We start from the raw sequence: 27,979 nt of genomic DNA on the forward strand, positions 1-27,979 counted from the left end.
ATCACAGGACTCCGAGATCACGACCCGAGCCGAAGGCAGCGGCCCAACCCACTGAGCCAAACCAGTTCTATGCGGCCAGAGCCCCTGCTCACCGGTAACGCACAGGGGACCACCTACGGCGTCTCCGAAGAACTGGAGGCGGGGGAGGGGACCGGAGGATGGGGGAGAGGTGAGACTCCCGGTCCAGTTTGAGAAGCCCCGACGTAAACTGTAGTTCCACAATTTTACGTTGTCGGATAATTTATCAATCTTCGAGAGCTCATTTAAATGAAGTCCAAAAATGTGGAAACATCCAATGTGCGTGGGATATGTGCCACTTTGTTCACTTCTCAGCTGGAAAACGGACAGATTTCAATTTTGCATCTCCCCTGTCGAACCTGTCTGGCTAACTGGGCTCCCCGCTCGTCCGAGAGAGAGCCCTGCCATCTCGTGGCTGCAGACGGGGACCGCAAGACGGAGCCGCGCGCCGGGGACCGCCCGTTCTGACTGGACCGAGAGACCCTAGACCTGAGGTCTTCTGCTCAGTTCTCCGTCTTCCGGATCAGCCCGTTTCAAAGAACAGAATGGACTTCAGAAGGCGGAGGGAAAAGGGTTTCTTACGACTGTTTCAAAAGCCCTTCCAGCTCTTGGCAAAAGTGTCCGGTTCGCGAAAGAATCACTTTCCACAGTATTTTCTGGACGAATGGTGGGAGATGAGAACGCCTCCGAGGGAAACCAAACATTCTCATTCAGAAGGCGGCAAAGAAAAACTGAAGTGAGGCCGTGGATTTCAACACACTAACTTTTGCTGGTACTCGTAGGCGAGGCAAGTGCCTTCGAACCTTAAAGCGAATACTTAGATCTAAGTGGAGAGAGGGGCGGGCGGCGCAGGTAAACTACAATTCCCAGCATGCCAGAGGGGGCGAGCCCTGCGGCTGCGCAGACGGACGCGCGACGGTCACGTGAGTTCAGCATGGCGGTGTTCGCGGATTTGGACCTGCGAGCGGGTTCCGACCTGAAGGCGCTTCGCGGGCTGGTGGAGAACGCCGCTCACCGTGAGTCTCCCCGGCTTTGCGGGCCGCGGTGCCTGCCCAGTCTCGCTGTTTCCCAGACCATCGGGCCAAGTTCAAGAGGGACTCGAGGGCCTGTCCTGGTCCAGGTCTCCTGAGATCCCTGGGATGTCCCTGGTAGCTGATGCCGCCGCGGTGTTGCTCTGATCCCGGGCGCGGGAAACTCGAAGGCACCTGGGAGTTATTACCCGGTTCAGCTCCTTCTTGCCTGCCAGTTGAAAAAACTGAGGCTCTGAGAGGATGGGAGACGTGCATAGAACCCCACAGCTGAGGGATGGCAGAAGCCTGGGCTTCCGAGTGTACAAGTCACCTACGCCACTGCTTTTGGTATCACCCCTTTCCGCCTCACGGCACTATCAGAGCATTTCGGGGAATTGAGCACAGGCGGGTAAAGCTGTGGAAATTCAAAGAAAAGGGGGGAGGGACGTGAGGGTGACATTGTGGGAACAATATTAAGAAGAAGAGGAGGTAGGGGGAGGAGGGAAGACGTACTACTATGCGGGTGGGAGGGGGGCAGCATGGCCATAATGCAAGAATGTTAGGCATATTTGAATCCAAGGGAAGCCAAAGCCCTGAGAGATCCTTTTTAATGGTTGTAGTTAATCATGAGTGTTGTCTTCTCAACACTCCACTGTAAAGTGCGAGGATAGAGAAGTTTAAAAATGAGGAAGTTTCTCTGGAGCCTGTCGAATAATGGATGCTCATTAACAATTTAAGGGAGAGGAAGGAAAGAAGGAAATCAAACAGATGAGAGAGAGAGCCATTCTTTTGGTATTAATATGCATGATCTCTTAATACTAGTATCCTGTCATCCCCATTGGTATTTAAGTAACTTAAAAATAGGAGTCATGATCCAGACATATTTTCGGTAGTCTGAATGTCCAGAAAAATGCTGTGTTGAGCTGATACAGCAGGGCCCTGGCCTCCAGAGAGTTCCCAGTCTGATGGTGGGCAGCTGGAAAGAGGAGGTGAGCAGTGGTGTGAAGGAGTGATTACTCCATTTTTTCCTAGGAAAAGGGCCTCTGAGGGAAGTAGAGAGGGTAAAAAGCAAACGAAATGAGCGAGAAAAAAAAGTATCGTGCTAATAATACATCACAGAAGTCAAACAGAGCCCTGTCTCTGTGCCACGCACTGCTCTCAATCATCCTGTGCTTATTATCTTGTTTTCTCATGACAGTTGTGTGAGGTTAAGTTCTGTTAAAACCATTTGATAGTTGAAGACCTGAAGCTTGAAGTTAAGTAACTTGTAAGTGGTAACCCGTAGATTTGAAGGCAGGTGGTCTGACACCAGAGCCCATATTCACAACCACTGTTCCTACTGACCCCTAATCTTGACATAAATTGAGCCTAGCCTGTGCATACAGGGAAAAGGTTGTCCCATTTAATAAGAATGTTCGATTTTTCTTTTCAGTTGGCTATTCAGTTGTTGCCATCAATCATGTTGTTGAATTCAAGGAAAAGAAACAGGTAAAAAACAATTTCTGAAGTTAATAACCGGCATTTACAGTTGTCTTTGTTTATATTGGTAATGTGGAAGCTACAGATGAGCATATTTCTTAAATGCACCCTCTTGTGTACTATCTTATTTTACATGTAAACAGTTGAGTCAGTGCAAAGTTTTTGTGAAGTATTAGGGCATGGTAGAAAGATTTAAAGTTGAGGTGATGTTAATTAAACAACTTTTTTTTTTTTTTTAAAGATTTTATTTATTCATTTGACACAGAGAGATCACAAGTAGGCAGAGAGGCAGGCAGAGAGAGAGAGAGGAGGAAGCAGGATCCCTGCTGAGCACAGAGCCCGATGCGGGACTCGATCCCAGGACCCTGAGATCATGACCTGAGCCGAAGGCAGCAGCTTAACCCACTGAGCCACCCAGGCGCCCTAATTAAACAACTTTAAGTAATTTTTAAAAGTATGTTGTCATTGACTGAATTGTAATCCCAGTATTACTCCTTTTTATTTTACTGACATGGACTCATTATTAATTCCCCTCTTACACGTGCATGTAAATGTGTATATTTCTCGTCAGGCCCAACAACTGTACCTTTTAGATTTTTTCAGTCTAAAAACTGTTTTTCATCTCTCCTCTCCATTGATGTTTCAACCACTTCTCTGATTTCCAGCTTTCTTCCTTTTACTTTTTTTTTTAAACTTAAGTGTTTCTCTACACCAGAAATTAACTTTTCTGAAAACCCCCTATAAGTTTTCCATTATGTTTCATTCCTTTAACATGTATGATCTAGGGTGACTGTTTATTGTTTTTTTATAGGAAATTGAAAAACCAGTAGCTGTTTCTGAACTCTTTACAACTTTGCCAATTGTACAGGTGGGTATTCTGTTGTTTAAGAACTATAATACTATTCAAATATGCCCAATTTTATGTAGGGTTTTCTAACGGGCACTGTTCCTTCCTCTGCCAGTCTTACTTTTCCACAAAACTCAGCTCTTCCCTGAAGTATTCACTTACTATGAATTCAGTACTTCTTTGATTATCTTTTTTCCTGAAGTCCTATAACCTTTAATCTCTTTATGTAGTTTAACACATGTACATCTTTATTTTACTAATTATATTATAAATTCCTTGGTATTGAAGACTAGCTTTTACTGATCGTCACTATCTTTTATTGCTGGTATCTTTTAATGACTACTTCCCACTGGTAAAGAGGAAAGTCACTCATTGGCCTTTGAACTTTCTTTGATAGAATGTTTTTGATTATAGGGAAAATCAAGACCGATCAAAGTTTTAACTAGATTGACGATTATCGTTTCAGATCCATCTCACTGTAATGTTTTGGTAAGTTAATTTTTCTTCTTTTTGGCCTTTTAAGTTGTACTGGTTCATGTTGAACCTCACTTCCTACTCTTTTTTTTTTTTTTTAAGGTTTTATTTATTTACTTGACAGAGGGAACACAAGCATGGGGAGCAGCAGGCAGAGGGAGATGGAGAAGCAGGCTCCCCACAGAGCAGGAAGCCCAATATGGGGGTCAATCCCAGGACCCTGGGATCATGACTTGAGCTGAAGGCAGATGTTTAACCCACTGAGCCACCGAGGCAGCCTGAACCTTACCACCTTCTGAATCCCTGAATCCCCTGCCCCCGGTTAGGATACCTGCCTACTCTCCTATTCTGAGGAGAATTCATATAACATAACAGTCTCTTCTACTCTTGTCACAGATAGAGGGGTACCACAGTTAACAAATCCTTTGACAACTGTTCTTCATTGAACTCACATGAACCAGACGTACAGTGGGTGCCAGAGATATTGCTGTGAATAAGACAGACAGGATTGTTGAACTTAGGAAGGTTATAGTTTAATTGACAAGACAAGCACCAAACAGATAATTAAGAATGTGAGGAATATTTGAAGAGTTGGAGGTAGTAAATAAAAGATACTCTGAGGAAGGTGATGTTCCACCTGGGACCAGAAGAATCAGTAAGTGTTATGTAGGTGCTGCGCACATGAGAGAGTGTTCCCACAGACAGGATGGATTAGGCACAGGTTCTGGGCCCCAAGAAAACATGGTGTTTTCTAGGAAATGAAACAACACCAGTAGGGCTCACCCTTGTGAGCTGGCTAACCTGGGATGAGGTTAGGGAGCTAGTCTGAGTAAGCAGTTGGAAGCCCTTGAAAGTTTTAAATGAGGGAGTGAAATTATGATGTTTCCATTATAGAGACTGGATCAGAGGGGTTGAGGGGATTTAAGAGGCTTAGCAGGGGCTGAGGATTGACAGGATTCCATGGTTGATTGGGTGTAATGTGGTGGCTCCCAGCACTGCCTGATCAGCCCGCTAGTAGATGGTGGTACCTTTTCCTGAGAAAGGACATAAAAAGAGAAGCAGGTTTGAAGGCATTGTGTTAGGGACATGATGGGTTATTGTAAGGATTCCAGTGGCAAGTTTGTAAAATGGGTAGTTGGAAAAAGGGGCGTGACCCTCAGAAGAGGGATCTGATTAAAGATACTGATTTGGAAACGGTCTCTCTGTAGAGAGTAAATGAAGTCATGGAAATGGATGAGAATCCCTGGTTCACGTGTGGACCTGTGAAGAAATTCTCGGACAGAGTCCTGAGGAACTTCAGCATTTAATGGTGGAGTAGAGAAGGGGAGCTAGAACTGGAGACTGAGGCGGGACTGTGAGAAATATGAAGACTGGGCAAAGTGAGAAGGGAAATGTGAGGAAAGGTGAGCAGCATCTTCGAGCCCGAATAGTCCAGCAGGAGAGGGGCTCAGACATGTCTTGGAATATTGACAAGAAGTCATTGGTTGCCTTAGCAAAAAACCACCTCCATGGAAGTGATAGAGACGGGAGGAAATGTAGACAGTGTGTGATGCTGATTTCACTTGCAAAGTTGACTCCATAGGGGAACAGAAGGCACAGGGAGGTTGGCAGACAAGAACCTGCTCTCTCTGGGTTTTAGTAGCTGGGAGAGAGGAGTATGCCTGCTGGTGGGAAGGATCTAATGAAGGAGAGAGAAAGAGATCCTGAAAATGTGAGGAGTTTTATCTTGAGCTGGAGTGGACTCCTCTGCCATAGAACAAGAGTCATCAAGGAAGGGCTGGCCTCTTTTATAATGATTAACATTGCTTAAAAACAAAAGTAGAAAGCCAAGTTCTGATTCTCTGGGCCCAAGTAGACCTAAAGGGAGTTGACTTTTGATGGGTCACAAAGATGTTCATTCTCTCTTGTTATCATGAGCATCCTGGTAACCCCTTTTTGTCCCTTTTCAATTGGGAGTGGGCAAGCAGAGGGCACAGAATCCTAGGTCCTAACTTTTCTAAGACCTGGGGTCTGCCCTGTGTTAGCATGTCTGCCCAGCAGCCCTTCGTGCCTGCTTCTGCTTCTCTTCACCCCTCCCCTTTCCTGCTCTGATTTTTAGAATCCCTTTTCTTTCTACAAAATCAGAGGTAAAAGCTTTAAAGGTACAAACAGGCAAAGAAGAAATATCACATATTATCCCATCATTCAGAAACCGTGTTTGAACATACAGTTGAGCCTTGAACAATGCCAAGGATGAGGGCACAGACCCCCATTACTCCTACCCCACATAGTTAAATATACATGTATAAATTTTGACTCCCCCAAAACTTCACTACTAATGGCATCCTACTGCCAACCAGAAGCCTTAGTAATAACATAACAGCAACATTATAGTAACAGTAATAACATTTACAGTGCTGTATTAGATTTATTTAAAAAAAAAAAAAAAGAATGTATGGGTGGACCTGTGTAGTGTGAACCCATGTTCAGGGCTCAGCTGCATAGTTTTCCAACCTTTTCATAGACATACACATATGGTGTTAAGTTTGAGATTTTCATTTTTAAGCAATAACTGTTTAACTGATCTATCCCTCTCCTACTCCTATTTTCTTGCACATCTAGCATTTTAATTTATATTTAACAGTATTCTTTTTTTTTTAACAGTATTCTTATTGTGAGCCTAATTGTATCATGTTTAGTGTGTGTATTTCTTGTCTCATAAAAAAATGGTGAGTTCCACTGAGAGCCCAGACATGCCTTGAATGAGTTCATATCCCCAGTGCCCTGCACACAGTAGATGCTCAGAAATATCTGGTAACCTTCTCCACTCATGTGTAAGAGCACCAGCTATCCAGTTTGATTTTTATATCAAGCACAATTTGGTATGCAGTTAAAGGGTTACAATGTGGGAAGGAGGGTGATGGGTGGGGTCTAAAACCTCATATACAAAGCAAAGCAGAAATGGCATGTAAGAAATACTACGTGATTAATATAAACGCAGCTAGACTACAAGTCAGAATTCCATGTGTACACTCTTGATTATTATACAATAACATTCTTTTTGTACTGCTAGAGAGCAACATCTTCAAGGGTCCGGCTGTATGATATCGTTGCAGTTTTTCCAAAGACAGAAAAACTTTTTCATGTGAGTATGTAAGTAATAAATAGTGAGAGAACATAGTATTTATTATTTTACGTAAGAAGTCTGATGTTCTGCTTTTGCAGGTGATCTGTTTCACTCCATCTGGAAACTTCTAAGATTTTTCATGTATACCTGGGATTCTGAAATTTCACAAGGCGGTGCTTAGGTGGCATGTGTTGTTTTGTTTATCTTGCTGGATATTTGCTGGGCTCAAATTGAAAGAGTCTCAAGGTTTTTTCTGTTTATCTCTGCTTCATTCACTTATTCATTCATTCATCTGAAATGTCTCTTAGGTGAATGTTGTTCTGTCTCATTCAAAGCTCTGAAATCACCTCAGTTTCTGCCTTTTGTACCATGCATTGCTACCCATGAGGGAAGAAAGGTGCAGAGTTCTGCTGTGGCATAAGAGATCTCCTCTCTGGTTTGACTTTCTCCTTTGCGTGCTCTGAGGTGTGGTCCATATGCTAGCAAGATCATGTCCACCTTTAGTCTTAGAGAAGTTCTTCAGAATCAGCCATCTGCTGATTCTGTTGCCCTTTGTGTTCTTTGTGCCTTTATGAATTTAATTCCTTTTGTATTTTTAAAATAGCCATTTCCGTGACTTTTCAAGAGCCAACATTGTTGAGCCTGCATGGTCATTTTGTCAAGTTAAAACAGAGCACACTGGGTATTTTGTTTTTTTCACTCTGCACATTTTAAATGATTATAGGAAAGAACAAAAATCAACTGTAATAGTTTTTCAGGAATGTTTTACTGTTTAAAATAGGCATAGCTACTTTTAGGAAGTTCTTTTATCTAGATTGAAGAAAATAGCCAACTACCAAAACTATACTCACCAAAAGGATACTGCAGAAAAAAAAAATGTACTGATCTTTGATGTTTTAATTTTACAGCCTGTTCATTTTTTTTTTTTAAGTTTTTATTTATTTATTTGACACACAGAGATCACAAGTAGGCAGAGAGGCGGAGAGAGAGGGGGAAGCAGGCTCCCCGCTGAGCAGAAGGCCTGATGCAGGGCTCGATCCCAGGACCCTGGAACCATGACCTGAGCCGAAGGCAGAGGCTTAACCCACTGAGCCACCCAGACGCCCCACAGCCAGTTCATTTTTTTTTAACTTTATTATTTTTATTAACATATATTGTATTATTTGCCGCAGGGGTACAGGACGATTCACAATCGTCAGGCTTACACATTTCATAGCACTCATTTTTAAGCAAAATGTGTTCTAAAATTATAGGATGATTTTCCTTTGGTTTATCCAGTAGAGGGAGCTGTTAACTAAGGAGGCTGATGTGTGATTAAATTTAGTTTTTAGGGCAACTATCAATTCTTAATTGTTTATATTACTTCAAGGAAATAGCAAAAATTGTCTGTGATTTTTTTTTTTACTTTGGTGATGCCCTTCATAAAATGCTCAACTATAGTAATTATCAAGAATTTTGTTTCAGAAAAAGGTGAGTGGGATCAAGTGGTTCTTATTTATCAGAAGCCCCTGTGGAACTAGTGAAAACCAGGCACTTTAAGATCTCCCCCACTGGAGATTCAGATCCATTAGGTTTGGGGTTAGAATATCTGGGGTTTTTTGTTTTGGTTTTTTTTTTGTTTTTTCCAAGTCCCATAGGAGATTCTCATTCAGTATTGAAACCCCAAGGAGGAATATGAGCATATCCAAGTTCATTGAATAGCAGCTTAGTTTTCTAACTAAGTAATAGCAACTCTAGACTGAAAGTTGGCAGTGTACCTAATTTTTTGTTGCCCATTTATTTTTTTAATTGATTCTGAAGTGCACATAATTTATATTTTTGATAGTTATATAACATGATGGAGAAGCATATGTTTATATATCTCCCAGAAACTTCTGCATATTTATTTCATTAACACAATAATCCTGGGAATAAACAGAACATATATACTTTATTATCCTCATTTTTTAGAAGAGAAAGTTGAGACTTAGGCTAAACGATTTGCTTTAAATCTTGGTTAGTATATAACAGCCAGGCCTTTTGGGTTTTAGAACACATTAAAGTTTCATTTAGCAATTTTATCTTATTATAGTTGACCCTTGAACAGCATGGGCTTGAACTGCACGGGTTCACTTTTGTGCAGATTTTTTTCAATAAATACAATACTATAAATGTATTTTCCTAATGTTTTTCTTAGTAATATTTATTGTCTAGCTTACTTTGTTGTAAGAACACAGTATATAATATACAAACGTGTTCATTAGCTATTTATGTTCTCAGTAAGGCTTATGGTCAACAGAAGTTAAATTTGGGTGGGAATCAGAAGTTATACGTAGATTTTCTGAGGGGATGGCACCCCTCAATCCTAGGTTGCTAATGAGTCAGCTGTACTTGTTTTTCTCCGATTGTGTGAATTCAAAAGCATGAGCACATGCTTTGTATGGTGGGTAGAATTGTCAGAAATACCCCTGAAGATAGAATAAAGCTATAAATAACATAAAAGGTATTTGTTTGGAACAGACTATGCAGAGAGTTACATGAAAAGTTACATGAAAACAGATTCTAAAATTGGAACATCTTCCTTTTATCTGTTTACATCTTTCCCATTCATTAAGGAGCAGTTAAAGTTAGCATTCTCCCTGTTTTCTATAGAAAATCAATTTTAAGAGACATTTTTCTTTTAATCCTAAAGGTTTTACAAGTATATCATGGTTTGGAACTGGGTCAGATGCAAGCAATGTGTTGCTTAGCAGGTTGTATTCTCTAAGTGATTTTATTTGTTTGGTTTTTAAGTAGATTATCTAGAATTTTTTTTTTTAAAGATTTTATTTATTTATTTGACAGAGAGAGATCACAAGTAGGCAGAGAGGCAGGCAGAGAGAGAGGAGGAAGCAGGCTTCCCGCTGAGCAGAGAGCCCGATGCGGGACTCGATCCCAGGACCCCGAGATCATGACCTGAGCCGAAGGCAGCGGCTTAACCCACTGAGCCACCCAGGCGCCCCGATTATCTAGAATTTAAGCAAGCATCCCTGTAGATGTGATATTCTAAAACTAAGGTCTCTAAAATGAGTCACAAAAACAAATACACACACACACACGTGTTAACACTTAGTAGTTTAAAATCTAACCACCTTAAATAGCATTGTTTCCGTGGGAAATAACCTGATTTTCCATTCGGAGTATCTGGAAGATATCTCATGGATAAACCCTCCCTCTCCAGGGTTACCCTAGGGGCTAAGGCAGAAGTGAAAGACTGTAAGGGGAGTCCATGACCACAGAATTTGGCAGGCAGCATTACATAGAAGCTTCGGGAACTTCTGAGTTACTCCCATTTAGGATTTAAAGCAACTGAACAGGATGAGGAAAATTCAAGTTATTTAGTCCAGTGCGCTTTGAAGTAAGTACTTTGATTTTGTACTCCATCAATTTAAAAAAAAAAAATTGAGTCTTCATCCCCAGTACCTTGTTTATTTTCTTATAAATTATATGTATGTTTCATTATGTCAGTGTGATTTTTTAAACGATACATGCACACAAAACAAGTTTTAAGAGAATGAATTAAAATAAAGGGAAATAGAAGGTCTGTTTTTTTCCTTCCGAAATCCACGCGGTAGCCTTCAAAGAGTGTTGTCGGAGACCATGTGTGCAACACGGGAGGCTCCTCAGGAGAGGGAGTACCTTCCAGGCAGTGCTCCTCAAGCTGGCTCCACCAGCTTCAGAACTGACAGGGCTGTTTGTTAAAAGGCAGGTTATTAGGCCCTACTTATTACTGAGTTTATTACTGGGAGTAAGACCTGATAATTTCCAGTTTAGTTAAATTCTTCAGAGGAGTTTATATACACACACTTGAGACTGAGAGTCACCCTGATGGACGTCTCGCTTTTCTCTGGGTAAGTCTGGCTCTCCCTTACATCTTATTTCTCATAAAGTACCAACATGTATTAACCTGACACCCATGTAGGGGATTTGTGGGAGACTGAACCCCTACCCTCCCATTCTCCCAGTTCTGTTGAATCAAAAGTAAATGTATTTGTGGGTATGTGCACTTTGGAGACTGTGCCTTCCTTAAATCCTCATAGGAGTCCCTGAAAGGTGAAAAGAGCCGAGATGGCTTGATGCGCAACTTGGCAAAACCACTATAATCAGGTTCTCAACTGCAAATAGTATTTGAACATAATCTGTTTTAGTGATTTGGGAAGTATATCATTATAATGTAAAATGAGCTGTTATTTTATAATGTCCTGAGTGTATCCGTTAAACACTTGGATTAGTAGAAAGTTAAATAACAAAAGAATTCAGTTTGAAACATTTTAAGTTTGAGGTGTCAGAGGGAGCCAAGTGGAGCTGTCCTTTGTAAATGAACGTTTATTAGAATATGTGTACTTACACCAACACAAGGGATTGTTTTTAATTAGCTGCCATTATGTAAGAGGAGGAAAATGAGCAATAGATCTGTTAAAAAAGAACCTAATTTATCCTTATCCTGAGGAAGAATCCTTGATGGGCTTTTAAAAAAATGAATCTGCTTTTTTTTAGATGAAAAACAGTGATAAGTTCAAACAGGACAAAAGGCCATGTATTGAAATGGACACTTTTCTTCCCAGCTGAAACGCTCCCTTTTCTCCTTTGGCAACCACTGCTAACAGTGTGTGTGTATCTTCTCAGCAGTGATTACACACGTACTCCTTCCTTCCTTGATTCCCCTCTTCCTCCTTCCACCCTTCCGTCCTTTCTAACACCATGCTTTTTTTTTTTCACCTAACAGTATATATGGTTCCATAATATCAATCACAGATGTACTTCATTCCCTTGGAGTCTTCATACTCGGTTGCATAAAGGGACTATATTTTATTGAAGTAAAATAAAGGAATATCAAGTTGTGTCTAGTCTTTGGTGATTGGTATTGCTATGACTCTCCTCGCACTAATATTCGTGAGCATTTGTTGGGTATAAGGCTGTAGAATATATTTCCACAGGCTCTCTACAGGATGCATTCCTACAGGTGAATTGCTGGTGTGTGCGTTTAAAATTTTGACACCTGTTGTAAAATCCTTTTCAGGGTCCTGTACTGATTCAAAGACCCTGTGAGTGCTTGTTTATTTATTCTCTTGTTAGCAGTGGATTACTAAACTTGTGGATCTTTGCTATTCTGATAGCTTAAAAATGGTGACCAGAAGCTGAATTTGTTATATCTTCTATTCAGAGCTTTTCATCCATTCTTATCAAATTCTCAGTGAGTCTTTTATGAGGTGGACAGCTGTAGCAGTTGGGATGGGGCAGATTGTTTATGAGCCAAGTGTTTCTGCCAAAAAAGTGTTACTTCCCAGGCTTACTAAGTTACTATGACCGTCTAAAGCCAGGCAGCCTCTATCATTGCTTGCTTCTTCCTAAAGCCCTGGAGTGGGGGTAGGGATGACCAAAGTGGGAATTCTGAAGAAGAGAGGCAAGATGTGACATTCCTGTCACTACTGAAAGTCCAAGCTGATCATATGGGGGATATTATTACCTGCTCTTTACCCCTCTTCCTTACTCTGCCCTTCCCCTCTGGCCAGAGCTCTGGTGTTAGTTTGCCAGCATAGCCAACCTCGCATTTTGAATTTGTTCATCAAGCCTGTCTACACCAGCATTGTCAGTAAGGCTTGTTTTCAGTACACTACAAAACAGACAATTCTTTCTGTCACTGTAAATCAAGTAAAGGCCAAATCAGAGCAGGATACGCATCTTCTAGCTGTGGTTTTGGCTTATACTCTTATGCTCGTAATTTTTTCCCAGCTTTATTTTGCTCTTCTGGTTTTCTTATCATTCTGTTTTCCTTATCTATTTTCTTTTGTATGTTTTTGTTTCGTTTTTTTGAAAGCTATTTCAAACCTCTTTTGGAGGTAAATGCAAAGTACTGATCAATAAGCAAGAACAAAAATTGGAACAAAGGAAAGGGAACTTAGAAGTTGAAAAATACATTCAGCATCATTTGATTTGAAACAACTGTGCTTTGACCACCACCACCCTCCTTCTCCATCTCCTCCTCCTCCCCCCGCTGCTGCTGCTTATCATCTTTCCCCTCTGTGGAGACAGCTTATGCATTACACCCATTACGTAGACTATTTCTCTTCTAGTTGGAACAAAATGCCATCAGCAGGGCCATGCTAGTATCCTAGCCCCTTAGTAGTCTGATAGAAGCCACAGTCCTAGGACAGTTCCTGGCAGAAAAATAAATAATCTGTGGAATAAATGGACCATGCTCATATTCCTTTGGCTTGTTTTTCTTCCTGGATTTCGGAACAGTTAGTTACCACTTTCTGGAACAATCTGATGTAGCCTTCCGGAAACTGAGCCTCTCTTAGCATCCCACCCTTCTGTAGCAACCATGAGCTAGAGGGTCTCCAGGCTCTGTCTGGTGAGATGATCCGTGGACATACCACTGTGCTCCAGCTCGGTTACAGTTAAACCACTCAAACCGAATGTGAAGGAGTGGCTACTCATTGACAGATACATTTCAACACCATTATGATGCCTGTGGACTGAACCATATATAATTTATATTTCCTTAAATCAGATTTGACTATGTCTCCCATTCTTAATGTGTGCCATCTCTTTCTTTCATCTTTACCTGTTGTTTTTGTTTTTGTTTTTTTCTTGACAGGTCGCTTGTACACATTTAGATGTGGATTTAGTCTGCATAACTGTAACAGAGAAACTACCATTTTACTTCAAAAGACCACCTATTAATGTGGTGAGTGTTGTACTTTCTCTTTTATATGTGAATCTGTACAAACCCACGTTAACGAACTGGAAAAGGGGCAGAAGGACCTAGTATTCTTTAGAAGGAAAAGCCTAAGGCTGATGATAAATAGGCAGTTTAGGAAAGAGGATTTTCATTTTTGAAAGCTGACTAGAGGTAGAAAGGGAACTTGAAACAAAAATTATCCAGTAAATTATTAAGATGCGTTTAAAAGACCTTAGAAGCCAGAGTTAATGAAGGATATTTCTTAAAAGGATAGCCATAATCACAGACACTTAGAGCCTGAGCATTGAACAGTAAGGGGATAGAGCAATCTAGAAAGAAGAGGAAGGGGGAAAAAAACAGAGAGGGTTCCTAAGGTACCAGCGAGCTCGGGCGGGTGTGTAGAGGAGGCAGCCGGGTGCAGAACGCCCAGCGGACGAGGTCCAAGCAGGATGATCTACCCTGAAGCTCGCTGGTTGACGCAAAAGCCCAGGATCACTTTTATAATAATCTTAGAAGGTGGCCATGTGTTCAGGAAAGTTTTGTTCCTGCTTCTGCAATGGAATTCTCCTTACCTTTCTACGTAGTTTCTCTTGTTTCTCCCAACCCTTTATCTTCCATCTGTCACACCTTCTTGCCAGTCTTCATCAGAAAGGTGGTAGAGCTTGACCTCCATGGCTGTCGGGTCAGCACGGCGGTCAGCTGTTCGCGCGGGCAGCCGGGTCCTGGGGAAGGGTTAGGATGCTGTTTCAGAAGAGCAGCTTCCAAACCTGTCTCCCCTTCTCAAGAATTCCTCTCGAAGGAGACCGAGGGTGTCACAGGCAGTCCACATTCCATACCTTGTCCTGTCAGAATTGGAAAATTAAAAACTTAGGCACTTTTTCAAGATCGATAACTCCCCTCTTCTTCTGTCTCTGTGGAATCACAACTTCCTTGAGCTTTCTTTCACTGTCGCCGCTGCTAAGGAATTGGCTCGAGGCCAAGAGTAGGGGGAGACAGTGAAAGGAGAACATTGATCTATGTGGTGTGCAGAAATTGAATCCGTGTGGAAAAATTTAAGTTGGCTTACGTTCCAGCCCTAAAAATATGCTACTAAAGAACTTGAAAAGGACTCAAAATTTTAAAGTCGTATATATAAGGGGAAACCTATAAACCAGCTCTTTTCTGATAAATACAGAGAGTGCTACTGAACATAAAACAGTATTTACTAAGCTCAAATCATGTTTCCTGTCTTCTTGCTGGTACTTAAAAAGATAAACCCTAAAAACAATCCTGAATCATCACATGTTCAGGTTGGAGATCTGTGTTGTTTTTAGCAGCTCACCTGTGCAGTGTGGTAAATGCAGGCTAGCAAAGAGAAGCCATTCAACCCGTCAGTCCCAGGATGGGGAAAGTTCTGGTTGGTACCCTGTCAAAAGAGAACTCTGAGATGCTCCAGCTACCTGCGATAAAAGGCACAAACAAATACAGTACCTGAGGTGATGGCATTCTCATTGGCCTCACATATTGTTCCTCTTCAGAGGTAGCAAGCTCTGTCTCTAGAAGGCTTTTTACTAGCCTCCAACTACCCGTCCAATTTCTGCAGTTAGGTGGTGCAGCCACTCTGTAAATTGCTATTCAGCTTACATTTTTTTTTTAACCTCTCTCTTTGTCTTAATAAATAAGGAAGGCCATTTTCTAGACTTCTTTGCCTGAGTAAACCCACTTACGGTACTGTGCCCTTGACTGGGAGGAGATAGTAGCATGGGATGCTAAGGCCAAGTCCATGGAACAGATGGACAGCAGTGCACAGCACATAACTCCTCATGTCCTTCAACAGTGGTAGGCTTCTCAATGGCTGTTTTGGCAAGGGCTTTCAGTTAGTTCCTTATGAATGTGCCCTACTGTTCAACCCAGATTGTAAGCTTATAGACTGTACCAGCTGTGGGCTGGGTCTTTTTAATTATCGGCAAAATCTTGCCTGCAATGGATGCTCCTTAGAATTTGTCAGTCGAATGAATATATGTCACATTTAGCATATCAAGGTGCAGCTTGGGGAACATGGCCAAATCGTCCTTGTCATCAGTCTTTATCTGGCTGTCAGGGTCTGGCAGGAAGTGTGGGCATGGAGGGAAGTGGGGCACTGGGGCAGCATGAGGAGGATGGCAGTGGGGACAGTGGCAGTAGGACCGCCCACCCTCCAGTTCCATCTGTAGGTACAGGAAAACTGCTGTTTGATGGATATTTTTGGCTCAATTCCCATCTATTTCAATTTAAGAATTCTGAAAAGTAAAAATTTGACAAGCGAGAGGGATATGCAGTATTTAACACAGTGTCTGCTTTTTTAAAAATCTGGTGTGAACATTTTACATATGTTGTTTAATAAAAACTAGATGATGGAGTGGAAGGAAGGGCTGTGCAGGATTATTTTTAGTCTTCATCTAGTGTAGAAGTAGGCTGTGGTGTGAATTGGTCAGGAAGCACAAAAGTCCATATTTATTCACCATCCATTTTTTTCATTTGAAAGAGTAAGCTTTGAAACATATAATAAGAGGTAGCTAGCTTATTGTTTAGGGTAAGTAAGAGTTGTATGATATGTGTGTATTATTTGTATCTAATAATATCTATTCTAGATATGGAGCTGTAAGATTTTACATTAAAATACGGAAATATGTTCACCATGAAAGGATAGAAAATGTGGTAAATGAGAGTAATAATTAATCTTAGGTCCCGGTCCTTGCATGCTCCTTTGGACTTGTTAGTAAACTTGGCTTTGGCCATGAAAAGTTGATAGGTTGACTTTATAAGGATCATCGTATTGGGCACAGATCTTAATTTAGAAAGGATATGTATCCCTTTATTTTGTGGTGGTAAAAAGCAGGAACATTAAAATACTTAATTCATTAGTCTTCTTCCCAGAGGCCTTAAGCCATGTGACAGTTATCAGCTCAAAAGGTTGGCATGATAGGTTGGAGGGTACGAATTTCCAGTTACAAGAAGAATAACTTCGGAAACTCTAATGTACTCGCATGACTGTAGTTCATAGTACAGTGTTGTGTACTTGAAAGTTGTTGAGAATAGACCTGAAGCATTCTCACCAAAAAAAAAAAAAAAAAAAAGGTTACATTAACTATGTCAGGTGATAGATGTGCTAGTTGTGTGGATCTTAGTAATCATTCCACAATGTATATGCGTATCAGATCATTGTATTATGTACTTTAAATATGTATAATTGTATTTGTCAGTTATTCCTCAGTAAAGTTAGAAGAAGACGACAGCTGGGCCATGAAAGTGGCCCAGGAGCTGGAGCAGCACACCAGAGCATTCCTTTGTACAACCTAGAGCTCGCATCCCCCTTAGTTATCTTCAACACATGCTTGGGGCACCGTAATGTCACTTATGTAGTTCCCTCTAAAATCTCCTACAGACCTCTTCTGGAGTCTAACCTGTATGGAAATCACAACTTCATCATGTGATAGTTGGATTTCAAAAAGTTAAATTCAGTTTGTCTTCTTAGACAGTCAGGTGACTTCTCATTACTTATCTTATGGTTTAGGCACTTTCTCAGCTGCTCCAGCCCAGCAGCCATAGGGCACGTGGATGTGAAGTACCTCCATTATGCAGATAAGATCGGACTCAGGTAGTTTGTGGCTCACACTTCTCTCACAAGTTGACTTCGGAATTGTACTCGAGCTCTGATTTTAAATCTGCTGTCATTTCCCACTGGGAAATGCTATTTAAAATTACTTTACAGCACAACTCTTTGTTAAGCATAGAATAATCTTATATTTTAGAACATGATCTTTAGGAATTCAGGTTTCAAGAACAGTTTTTTTAGCAGCACATATCTTTACCTTCCTTTGATTTTTCCCTTTAATTTTTTTTTTTTCCCCAGTGTTCTTGCCATTCAACAATGACTTCAAGTTTATGGAGTTATTTCAGTGCTTATATGTGTTATGTTCCCTGATGTTTTCCTCTCAGCACTCCCTTTAACTATAATCTATTTCTGTCTTCATGGTCCAATTAGTCCCCACTGAGAAGTGTCCAGCAAATAGTGTCTGAAGCAGTGAAGTTGTTCCAGGAATGATGCCATATATACTTGAGTTGGGTGTGAGAGCTCTATAAACTTTATTTTTCATCACACATATTGTGAACCTAAATGTGTTGAGTGCTTTATCGATCCAGGGCTTAGACCAGTGCTAGCAAACTTGCCAGTATCAACAATTTTGTGTGGCAAAAAAAAACAGAAAGAAGGTTAAAAGACTGGTGAAAATATTTTCACATATTTCAAAGCTAAAAGGCTAATGAGAAGCTAAAAAGCACAGATGAACAGTTCCCCCAAAATGGATTAAGAATGTGAAGACATTTCACTGGAAAGGAAATACAAATGGCCCTCAAAAATGAAAGATACTTAAATTCCTCATTATAGGAAAAATTTACATGAAAAACACCTAACTGATTGGCACAAGCCTGAGAGTTTGATGTACACTCTGCCGTAAGGTTGCGGGAAAGCAGGCATTCTCATACATTGCTGGAACAGTGTAAATTGGAACGATCCCTATGGGGAAGTGGGTGATTTGGCAACAACCATCCGAATTACAACTGCTTTCCCTTTCTGACCTGGTGTATTAGTTTCCTAGGGCTGCCAAAACAAAGCACCACAAACTGGGTGGCTTAAAACAACAGCGATTTATTGTCTCATGCTCCTGGAGGCTAGAAGTCTGAAATCAGGATATCATCGGGATCACGCTCCCTGTAGGAGCTATAGGATAATCCTTCTCTGCCCCTTCTTTGCTTCTGATTTGCCAGTAAATAATCTTTGGGGGTCCTTGGTGTGCAGCTGTGTGACTCCACAGTCTTCTGGCTTCATCTCACAGTATGTTCTGCCTCTGTGTCTGTGTCTTTATGTGGTTGTCATGTTGTAAGGACCCCAGTCTTGGGATCAGGGGTGTATCTTAGACCAGTGACCTCATCTTAACTAATTACATCTACAACAACCTTGTTTCCAAGTAAGGTCACATTCTGATGCACTGAGGGTTAGGACTTTAGCATACCTTTCAGGTGGGTGGGGAGGGGAGACACAGTTCAGCCCATAATAACCCAGCTTGAGTGTTTATTCTACAGATAGATTGAAATAGCCCAAAGTCTCTTGATGGAGGCATGGTTAATTACACGCCGCTGTATCTCTCCAGTGAAATACTGTGCCGCTATAAAACAGAATTCGGGAGTTAGGAGCTGACATAGAAAAGCCCTCGAGTCAGAGCAAGAATATGGTATGCTACCTTTTGGGTAAGAGGAAAAATAATATGTATTCATATTTACTTATGTTTGTATGAAGACACTCTGGAAGAAGACACAAATTAATAGAAGTAATTATAAGAGGTGGGAATGGGGCAGATGGGAGCAGACATACAAGTAAAACTTTTTATTGCTTTTTTATGTGACTTTCATTAGTGAATTAGATGAACAAATTACCTTAAATAATGTTACACCAGAGGGTGTTGAATCCTTTTGAACTCAGTAAAGAATTTTTATGAAATTACCAGAGAATCTGTATATTGGCCTGGTAATCAACTCTCTGTTTTCTTCCTGTCATCTTCAGCTTTGCTTAGTTTTTGGAATTTTACCACCAGTTTTTTCTTGATCACGTATCACACACCTGCCCTTTGTAGCGTCATTATGACTGTTACTTCTCATTAGTAAAGAAATCTGATCATCTGCCTATTCCAGAACCTTGGTCAGAGATGTGAACAAAAGCCAATCAGGCAGGCACTGTCATGCTTTATGAAGAGGCTGTTAAGAACAATCATTTGACAAGCTTAAGGCAATTTACATTAGAATGGTCTTAGAAACAGGCCCAGGTAATGAGTCTATATTTTATCCATTGAAAAATTTAAAGTACAGTATTATGAAAGAAATATTCACAACCGTCAATAGCACATTATGTATAATTTCTCTGTCTCAGACTTTTCTTAGCTGTTTAAAAGTGAACTTGATTAATGTACTAAGAGCAAAATCAGAACTTTTTTCTTAAAGACTAATTAAGCTGATTATTGTCTTCGCTCCCTCGCCCTGTGAAAGAGAGTTTTTATTTTGATCTCATCCCCAGACGGGGCTAAAATTTTAGATACAGTTAGGGGTACTTTATGACCTGGTCCCCCAGGTCTGTGTATCATCCACATCTTCTCCCCTTCTCCATCCTCCTGCCTTGTGTTTTAGTTCAGCAAATAGCAGGATGAAGAAAAAATGTCAGCTTCTTTGACTAATTAGTAATTTTGGTAAGAGAAGTAGCCAAGGGAATAGTTGAGAATCTGGCTAAAGGAAGTGTTGTGGTTTAACTGTTGAATAAGTCGCCAGTTTTATCCTGGTTCCTTTTACATGAATAATCTGTGATGAGCAGCATTATTATATAACTTCTTTCCTATAAGCTACTATTTATCTACTCAGAATATAAATACATTTAACACTTTTTGCATAAAAGGCAGTTATGTCTTACAAAGAAATATGACGCTACTCTCCAGCTGTGTACAAGATAGGCAGGGAGACCGAGGTGCACATTTAACTTTGGCACAAAGAGTATCATCACAGACACCATTCCCAGAAATAATCAACACAAGCCCAAGGTTTAGAGGTGGGAAGAAATTGTCAGGGAAGGTTGCAGTATGGAAAATCCCATGTAAATTTTAACTAAACTAATATCAGATATGTAAGGAATTCTACAATAAAATCTCAGAACCTTAAGGCAAGAGGAAAAGTTAACGAAGGGAGGATTAGAGGATAGGAGAAAAGGAGTCTCGGTTCAGGGAGGGAAAGTAGGGGCCTTCCATGTGCACCTGAATTAGTTTAAGGTGGGCTGCCAGTTCTGGAAGACCAGTTTTTCCATTCCTTGTGAACATTAAGAAGTAGACCCCCTGTGGCCACACAGGAGGGTAATAGAAACTCACTTGCCAGGTGCTGCCCAGTTTGTGCCTGCCGTCCTTCCTTTGTTCGTTCAGAAGAGCACTGCCACCAACTAGGGACTTCCCCTGCCATGCCAGCATCCTTCATTGCTTCCCACTGCTGAGATCAGTGTGTCTGCAGTCCTAAAGACTGGCCCTTCCCACCCTCCTTAGCCTCCATTCCCACTACAGGGGGCCCCCTCACTCTTGTCCCCAGCCATGACCTCCTCCCTTTGCTCCCACACTCCCTCCAACCCCAGAGCCTTTCCGTGTACTCCTCCCTTTGAAAATGCCTGTTTACTCAGTTCCTTCATCATCTACTCTTAAAGTTCTTGATAGCACTTTCCACAGTTGAAGTGTTAGGGTTTTTAGTAGTTATTTGGTAGTCCCCTTAGAGTAAAAGCTCAGAAAAGGGAGGAACCGTGTCAGCGTTTGCTCGCCATTCCCACACATAGTTGGCTGAACACATACCTGTCATGAATGGATGAAGACACAGAGCTGGTCGTCAGAAAAGATGGACAGTGTGGTGGTGGATTTCAGTTCTGTTTCCACCCCTTCCAGACTGTTTTCTTACTTCTGGATGCCCAGCTATTAAGAATGCTGTAAGTAGGAAAGAAGTTAATTTTTCTCATGTAAAAGACTAAGCTTGTCTGATGAGGTGAGCTGGGCGAAATATTTAAGAGGCCAGGCTTCTTTCATGCCTGAGCCCAGCCAGAACTCAGGACTCTAGTAGTAAAGGACAAGGGGAGAACAGATATTGGGGTCCGTTAGCAGTCTCTCTCACAGTGCCTCATAAAGGTATCATTAGGGTTAAATTCACACATAAGACTCTTAGCATGCACTTGACACGATACTTCCTTCATTCAACATATGTAATAATTGACTCATCTGAGGGGCCTTCCCACCCCTGTTCTTCACACATTTTTCAGCTCTTCATTTCTTTGTCTCTTACATTGTTGGGTCCAATTAATTTTTGTTGTTGTTGTTTTCTTTGCAGTTTACTGGAAGTGTAGGGAGCACATCTCCATCTTCCTTTTAATAGTTCGTGGAGGAATAGCCCATTTGCCACCCCACTGGGACTTTGCTCTTCCTATTTATATAAAGTCAGCTTCCCCACAGCTAAGATCCACTATTGATCAGATAGAGCCAAACACCGGCCTTCCCCTGCGGATGGTGCCATTCAGGCATGAATCTGTCTTTGTTTCAGGCTGTACCTTGACTTGTGGGAGGTCTAAGGTGGGGTTGAAGAGGGAGGTGAGGGAGATTCTTAGTGAAAAGAAAGTAGGACAGTGTGTGTTTCTCCTTGACAGTTTATTTCCTTTATCTCCTGTGAAGGCAATTGACCGAGGCGTGGGCTTTGAACTCATCTACAGCCCTGCTATCAAAGATTCCACAATGAGAAGGTACACAATTTCCAATGCCCTCAACTTGATGCAGGTCTGCAAAGGAAAGGTATGGTTCCCAAATTTCAAGGTGTTTTTCAAATCCAGCAGTTTATGCTTATTATTAATATACTGGAATTGTTTAACTGCTTCCTTTTCCCTAAAGCAGCAAGTTCTCAAAGCTGGGAAACAAATTCTCCCATGTCAATGAACCCTGCAAGTTCTAAGGGAAGGAGCAATATCAAAGGAAGAAGAATGGCAGGGTCGGGGAGGAAGATGTGTTGAAACCCTTTATAAGGAATTTGAGGTTCACCTACTTTGAAAAGAATGGTCTGGATAACACTTGTTTGTCATCAGTTAGTTGAATTAAGATTATAGGACTTTTTCAAGTAGTTTTTTAAATGAATTCACCTTTTGTAAGATCCAGTGGGAAGGCTTACTGTGTTTCTTGTCTTGTAGGCTGCTCTTGATCCTAAGGTCTTTCTCTGACTTTGATTCTTTACCTTATCTTTAGAAGAATGGTATTTGTAGAAACCTAAATGTGAGCAAGTGATAACTGGTTATTTGTATTAGAAGACTTTTCCATTTTTTTTTTTCATTTATCTGAAATTAATACTGAACACTTTCTCTTTGGCAGAATGTGATTCTGTCTAGTGCTGCAGAAAGGGTAAGTCTGGCGTGAGTACTTTGTTTTCACTTTTCAAGTTATAAAACTTTGAAACGTGTTTCTAGAGGATAAATTAATAGTAATGTAATGAATGCTTTTTGCATATTTGCATTTTGAATTGCCTGTGCCCATTGCGGTTGCTGAGAATAAAATGTATCCCCATTTCTTCTGGGATGCACGTTTTGTTTATGTGAAGTTTTTTTCTTTATGCTGTTACAGAATGCTTTCAGGGTTCTTTTAGAAACTTGGAAACTTAAGAAAACCATCAAAATTGTAAGGACTTAAATTGATGTGGTTAACTCCTTTAGTTTTTGGATATTTAAGCATCCTATTAATTTACTGCAAATGAAATCATTGAAATACTATGAATAACTTCTCTCCTGTCTTTTTTTGTTCACTTTATTTTAGCCTTTAGAAATAAGAGGCCCATACGATGTGGCAAACTTGTATCCTTTTCTGAGTTGGAAGCTGTTGAAATGTAGGAAATTTGGAAATTGATGTGGTATTATAGCTTAAGGGTTTTTTTTTTAACCTTTTACTGTGAGTTTACCAATGTAAAATTTCAAAAATAAATTACATACGTCGTAGAGAGCTTTATCCTTTTGTTTCCTGCGTTAAGGGTGAAATAGAAAAAGGGGGAAGAAGGGACTCTATATCATAAAAGCTTAGATTCAGTCTCTTCACAGATGCCCATTGCATTCAGGCTAGAACTCCTAGAGAGTGAAAATCCCTCTTGGTGTGGCCAGGGGAGCGGGGTTGGCAGTTGGGTTTCTGGTAGTCCCCTGTCCTTGGCTGACGCTATGTTGAAAGCTTTAATGGCCCCACCAGAGGACTACTGTTTGGGCTGTCTGAAAGTGACGCCAAGGCCGCCGTGTCCACCAACTGCCGAGCGGTTCTTCTGCACGGAGGTGAGCAAGTTCTTCCAATAAAAACACCAAATGCTCAGGTTAGGAGGCAGTCTTTTTTTATTTTTTTATTTTTTAAAGATTTTAATTAATTAATTAACTAATTAAATTATTTATTTATTTATTTGTCAGAGAGAGAGAGAGAGTGTGGGAGAACACAAGCAGGCAGGGTGGCAGGCAGAGGCAGAGAGAGAAGCAGGCTCCTCACTCAGCAAGGAGCCCGATGCGGGACTTGATCCCAGGACCCTGGGATCATGACCTGAGCCGGAGGCAGCGGCTTAACCAACTGAGCCACCCAGGTGTCCCAAAGATTTTTATTTATTTGACAGAGATTACAAGTAGGCAGAGAGGCACGGGGAAGCAGGCTCCCTGCTAAGCAGAGAGCCCGATGTGGGGCTCGATCCCAGGACTCTGAGATCATGACCTGAGCTGAAGGCAGAGGCCTAACCCACTGAGCCACCCAGGCGCCCCAAGCCAGTCTTTTTTTTAATCAGACGATGGAGCCTATTTACTTTTACTATCCTACTCTGCAAACCTCCTTTAGGCTCATCTTTGCTCAGCCTGTTTTAACTTTACCCACCATTGCTTCTCACCCTTTGCTTCAGACTTGACTTTGTGTCCTCTGTGGACTGAACGTGGTCTGTGTTACAAAACTGAGTACTGAATGTGTCTTCCGAGCTCCACGTGTTTGGGCCCGTCTACCTTCCTCCTCCCTCCTCTCCAGGGAGGCATGCTTCCCCTGCTGAAGTCATTGTTTGCAAGAACTGAAATGTGAAAAAATTGATGTTAAACCATTTGTTAGGAACACAGAAACAGCAAATACATTTTAAAAACCCAACTAAAAAACTCAAATAGTGTCTTTTCATATTTAATACAACTCATGATCCTTTTTCTCATTTTTTTTTTCATGCTTAACTATGGGCAGACTGTGTATCTTTTACTCACGTTTCATTTACATAAACCTACCTCCTCACCTTAATTCCACTACTTGAAGCCACTGAACTTCATATTCATCAGATGATAAAAATTAAACCAGAAATATTTGCTATGCCAAGACTTTAGAGAATGAAGATAAGGGGTTGTTTTTTTGTTTCTTTATAAAGATTTTTTTTTTTTTTTTTTGACAAAGATCTCAGGTAGGCAGAGAGGCAGGCAGAGAGAGGGGGAAGCAAGCTCCCCGCTGAGCAGAGAGCCCGATGCAGGGTTCGATCCCAGGACCCTGAGATCATGACCGGAGCCGAAGGCAGAGGCTTAACCTGCTGAGCCACCCAGGCGCCCCGAAGATGAGGTTTTTTAAAAAGAAAAAAATTTAGAGGCGCCTGGGTGGTTCAGTCAGTTAAGTGTCCCAACTCTTGATTTTGGCTCAGGTCTTGATCCCAGGGTTGTGGGATCGAGCCCCACGTTAGGCATTGTGCTCAGCACAGAGTCAGTTTGTCCCTCTCCCTCTGCTCGTCCTGTGCACACGTGCGCTCTCAAGTAAATAAACTTTTCAAAACATACTGTCTCTCTTCCTTCCCTTTTTTAAAAAAAAAAAAGAAAAATTTATACTTTCGATCTGTTTTATCTTTGTTCTCTCTGATTTTTAGCACTAGTAGTAGTGGTCACGAAGCAGTTCGCTTGATATCACCTAGATAAATTTAAACTTCAGAATAAGGCTACATGTAGACTAGGTTATTTGACATATGAATAGGTGAGTTATTGAGGCCTTGTATGTTTTGTCTAGATTTTCTAGATTTAATGATCTGATCCCCACTTGGGAGAATTGATTTCTATATTGACTTACTGTAAATTAGATGATTTTGCTTCTGTTTTCAACATTTTTAGTTTGAGATAACTGTATTATGTAGGCTAACTGTGTTATGTGGGCTAGGCCCTATCACATAAGCTCTGGGAATGGCCAGATTCATTAGGACTTTATCAAGATTGTCTTGAAATTAAGAAATGTAGGTTTGTGCTTTGGTTGTTCTGCCATTATTTTTGTCTGTTTTAAATGAACATAAGGAGTCATCAAGATTTTGGATAACAATTGGTGTTCCAAAGTAGACTAAAATATGAAAAGGAAGCTAATAAGAAAATATAATGGGAAAGATAGGAAGTTCTGCCCTTAAAAAAACTCAGCTGTTCAGCAGAGGGTATGTATAAAGCTAGGCTTTTATGAAGCTAAACTAAAGGAGGCCTTATGGACTCTAGGTAGCATTACCCTCCCACTGTGTGAGAGTCCTGGTTTATGGCTGCTGTCCCTGCAGAATTAATAGCACATCTGGAGGATACATTACAGTTACCCTGCTTTTAGTTGACATTGGGATCAATATTAGACTGCAGTGTGGTGGGTTCCTAAGACTATGAATTCAGCCTCAGGTTACACTAGAAGAAACAAAGGAATCTGAAGCAAGGGGATTCAGAGTCTCACTATTATTACCCTCTGCGTTGATGAAGTCTCAACTGGCGTGTGTAGTATCCCGAGTGCCGCTTTTCAGAAGGAAGCAGTGCACTGGAGCACTACCAGAAGACGGTTACTAGGTTCTTAGAGGGTCTGGAAACCTTATCATGAAATGGTTGAAAGCAGTGCTGGAATGGATATCTGGAAACAAAAGACTTAGGACACATAGTAGCTGCCATTCAACACTGGAAGGCTCTCTATAGGGAATCAGGATTAGGTGGGCCATTCAGGGTTCCAGAAACCAGTGAATAGCAATTCTAAGGAGGTTGTAGAGAAGGGACAGAGGAAGTTGGCATTCTAATGATCTTGAGAGAAGTTTGTCCCTTTTATAAATTAGAACACTTTAGATAATTGGCAAAGATTCAGTAGACTTGGTAAATTAATCCTGATAAGTGAGAAGGTCATGCCTAGGTAACTCTAGAATTGACTTGACTTTTATTACTTGAAACAAGAAATCTTAACTGAATTTATGTTCATAGAAGTTCTTTTGATTCTGTCTTCTTTGTAGCCAGTGGATCTCTCCTTCTCTCTCCTCCCTAGTCCTTAATTCATAAGAACTAAATTTGGATCTTTTCAAGGCATTATGGCCTTAAGCTTACCCATCAAGCCCCATTTCCCCATAAATTTTTCACATTCCCCCTTCACACCAGCTTATTGTCCCCTAAACATACTAGGTTCGTCTTCCCTTTTCCTGCATGCCTTTGCAAAGGAATCCCATCTTTTTTTTTTTTCTGTATTCCGAGTGTTACTTCTGTTATGATACCTTCCTGATTCATCCAGGCAGAGTTTCTTCTTATGGGTGCCTCCATTCCCATTACATTTGCCCCTCACGTTCTTTTATCTCTGTGGTAGGCATCTTAGTACCCTTTATAGATGACACAGGGCCTGGCCCAGTAGTACATTTTTAGCTAAAATTGGATAGATTTAAGTTGAACTCTGCTGCCAGCCTGACCTAGTATCTCACAATTCCCATTCTTTATCCATTGTCACCAGTATATGAGAGATCAGTAAATGTGTGAGTTTGATTTTTTTTCATTCACTCAGCAGGTATTTATTGAACACCTGTTAGATAACCAGGCATTGCTGGGTGTTAATACGACTGATTCTTCAGAGGTACATAGATGACCTAGTGAGGGACCCAGATACAGTATGTGCTGTAAAGTGAAGTAAGCTCATGTCATCACCATGGGAGGAACACAGTTGACTGTTGACCAGGCTCTCTTGATTCGTGTGCCTTTCTACCATACTTAAAACATCTGCTGCACCAAAGTCTGGGACTTGGGCCCTGGCTGCCAAAGGTACCATGGACAGACCATTGGAGAGAACCTGTCCTGTGGTTTTACCCTTGAGTAATCCCTTTAGAATGAATTAGATGTAAATAATATACTGGTATTTGTATCCATTGGGGATGACAAGGTACTGACAGTGAATGACATCAGTATCCATAGCAGTTATTCTGGCTTTATTATTTACTAATGTTGTTAAGTCAAAGTAACATGGTGATACTTGTTAAACCACATCTTTTTAAATCAGGTCTTAACTTAAGGGCTATGGTTTCCCTGTTTGTTTTATAGAAACTAGAAAAACTGCTTTTGGAATTATTTCCACAGTGAAGAAACCTCGACCATCAGAAGCAGATGATGATTCTCTTCCAGCTTGCAAGAAAGCCAAGTGTGAGAGCTGAAAAGAATCCCCAGTCTCTGTCAACACTCCCTTCTTCCCTTTGATAGTCCATCAGCCGCAATAGAAATAAAACCTTTATGATTTACTGTTTTCATTTGGAACTAGAAATCAGTAATCTATAAAAACAGTTCTATATTCAAGCCATTAAAGTAACAAAACCTAGTGAAGCAGTAAAAAAAAAAAAAGACTGCCCACTTAATGAATTTAGATATACTTTAAGAGAAAAATCAGAGACGAGTTTATTTATTTTTTGTGTTAAGTAATGAAACAGCAGGTATAATTGAATAAGATGTTTCCGTATTTCAGGAGACGCTTTAAAAAGTTTCTTCTTCATTTAAAAAAATACATGTT

General features: G+C 40.9%; 1 protein-coding gene across 2 annotated transcripts; it reads left to right on the top strand.

Annotated features, from left to right (window-relative positions):
* The first annotated feature begins 914 nt into the window (after window positions 1-914).
* On the top strand, window positions 915-27,971 carry RPP30 (ribonuclease P/MRP subunit p30). Of its 2 annotated transcripts, none has more exons than XM_032312665.1 (11): window positions 915-1,034; window positions 2,461-2,516; window positions 3,319-3,375; window positions 3,769-3,843; window positions 6,881-6,952; window positions 13,554-13,643; window positions 21,887-22,003; window positions 22,571-22,600; window positions 23,009-23,046; window positions 23,429-23,508; window positions 27,556-27,971. In XM_032312665.1, exons 1-11 carry the CDS (start codon window positions 953-955, stop codon window positions 27,627-27,629), a joined length of 771 nt encoding a protein of 256 aa, XP_032168556.1. In that variant the 5' UTR covers window positions 915-952; the 3' UTR covers window positions 27,630-27,971. The 2 variants fall into 2 exon arrangements, with proteins under 2 accessions (XP_032168556.1, XP_032168555.1); XM_032312664.1 differs by having other exon boundaries at window positions 917-1,034; window positions 27,520-27,971.
* Window positions 27,972-27,979: the final 8 nt, after the last annotated feature.

Source organism: Mustela erminea, chromosome 14 (genome assembly GCF_009829155.1).
Source record: "Mustela erminea isolate mMusErm1 chromosome 14, mMusErm1.Pri, whole genome shotgun sequence".
Lineage (NCBI taxonomy): Eukaryota > Metazoa > Chordata > Mammalia > Carnivora > Mustelidae > Mustela > Mustela erminea.

What these genes read in the sequence shown, in the direction of transcription:
- RPP30 (XM_032312664.1), top strand. Translation starts at nt 953, where the DNA reads ATGGCGGTGTTCGCGGATTTGGACCTGCGAGCGGGTTCCGACCTGAAG. An exon ending in AATTCAAGGAAAAGAAACAG is followed by an intron (nt 2,517 to 3,318) that starts GTAAAAAACAAT and finishes GTTTTTTTATAG; the next exon opens with GAAATTGAAAAACCAGTAGC. An exon ending in AAAGACCACCTATTAATGTG is followed by an intron (nt 13,644 to 21,886) that starts GTGAGTGTTGTA and finishes TCTCCTGTGAAG; the next exon opens with GCAATTGACCGAGGCGTGGG.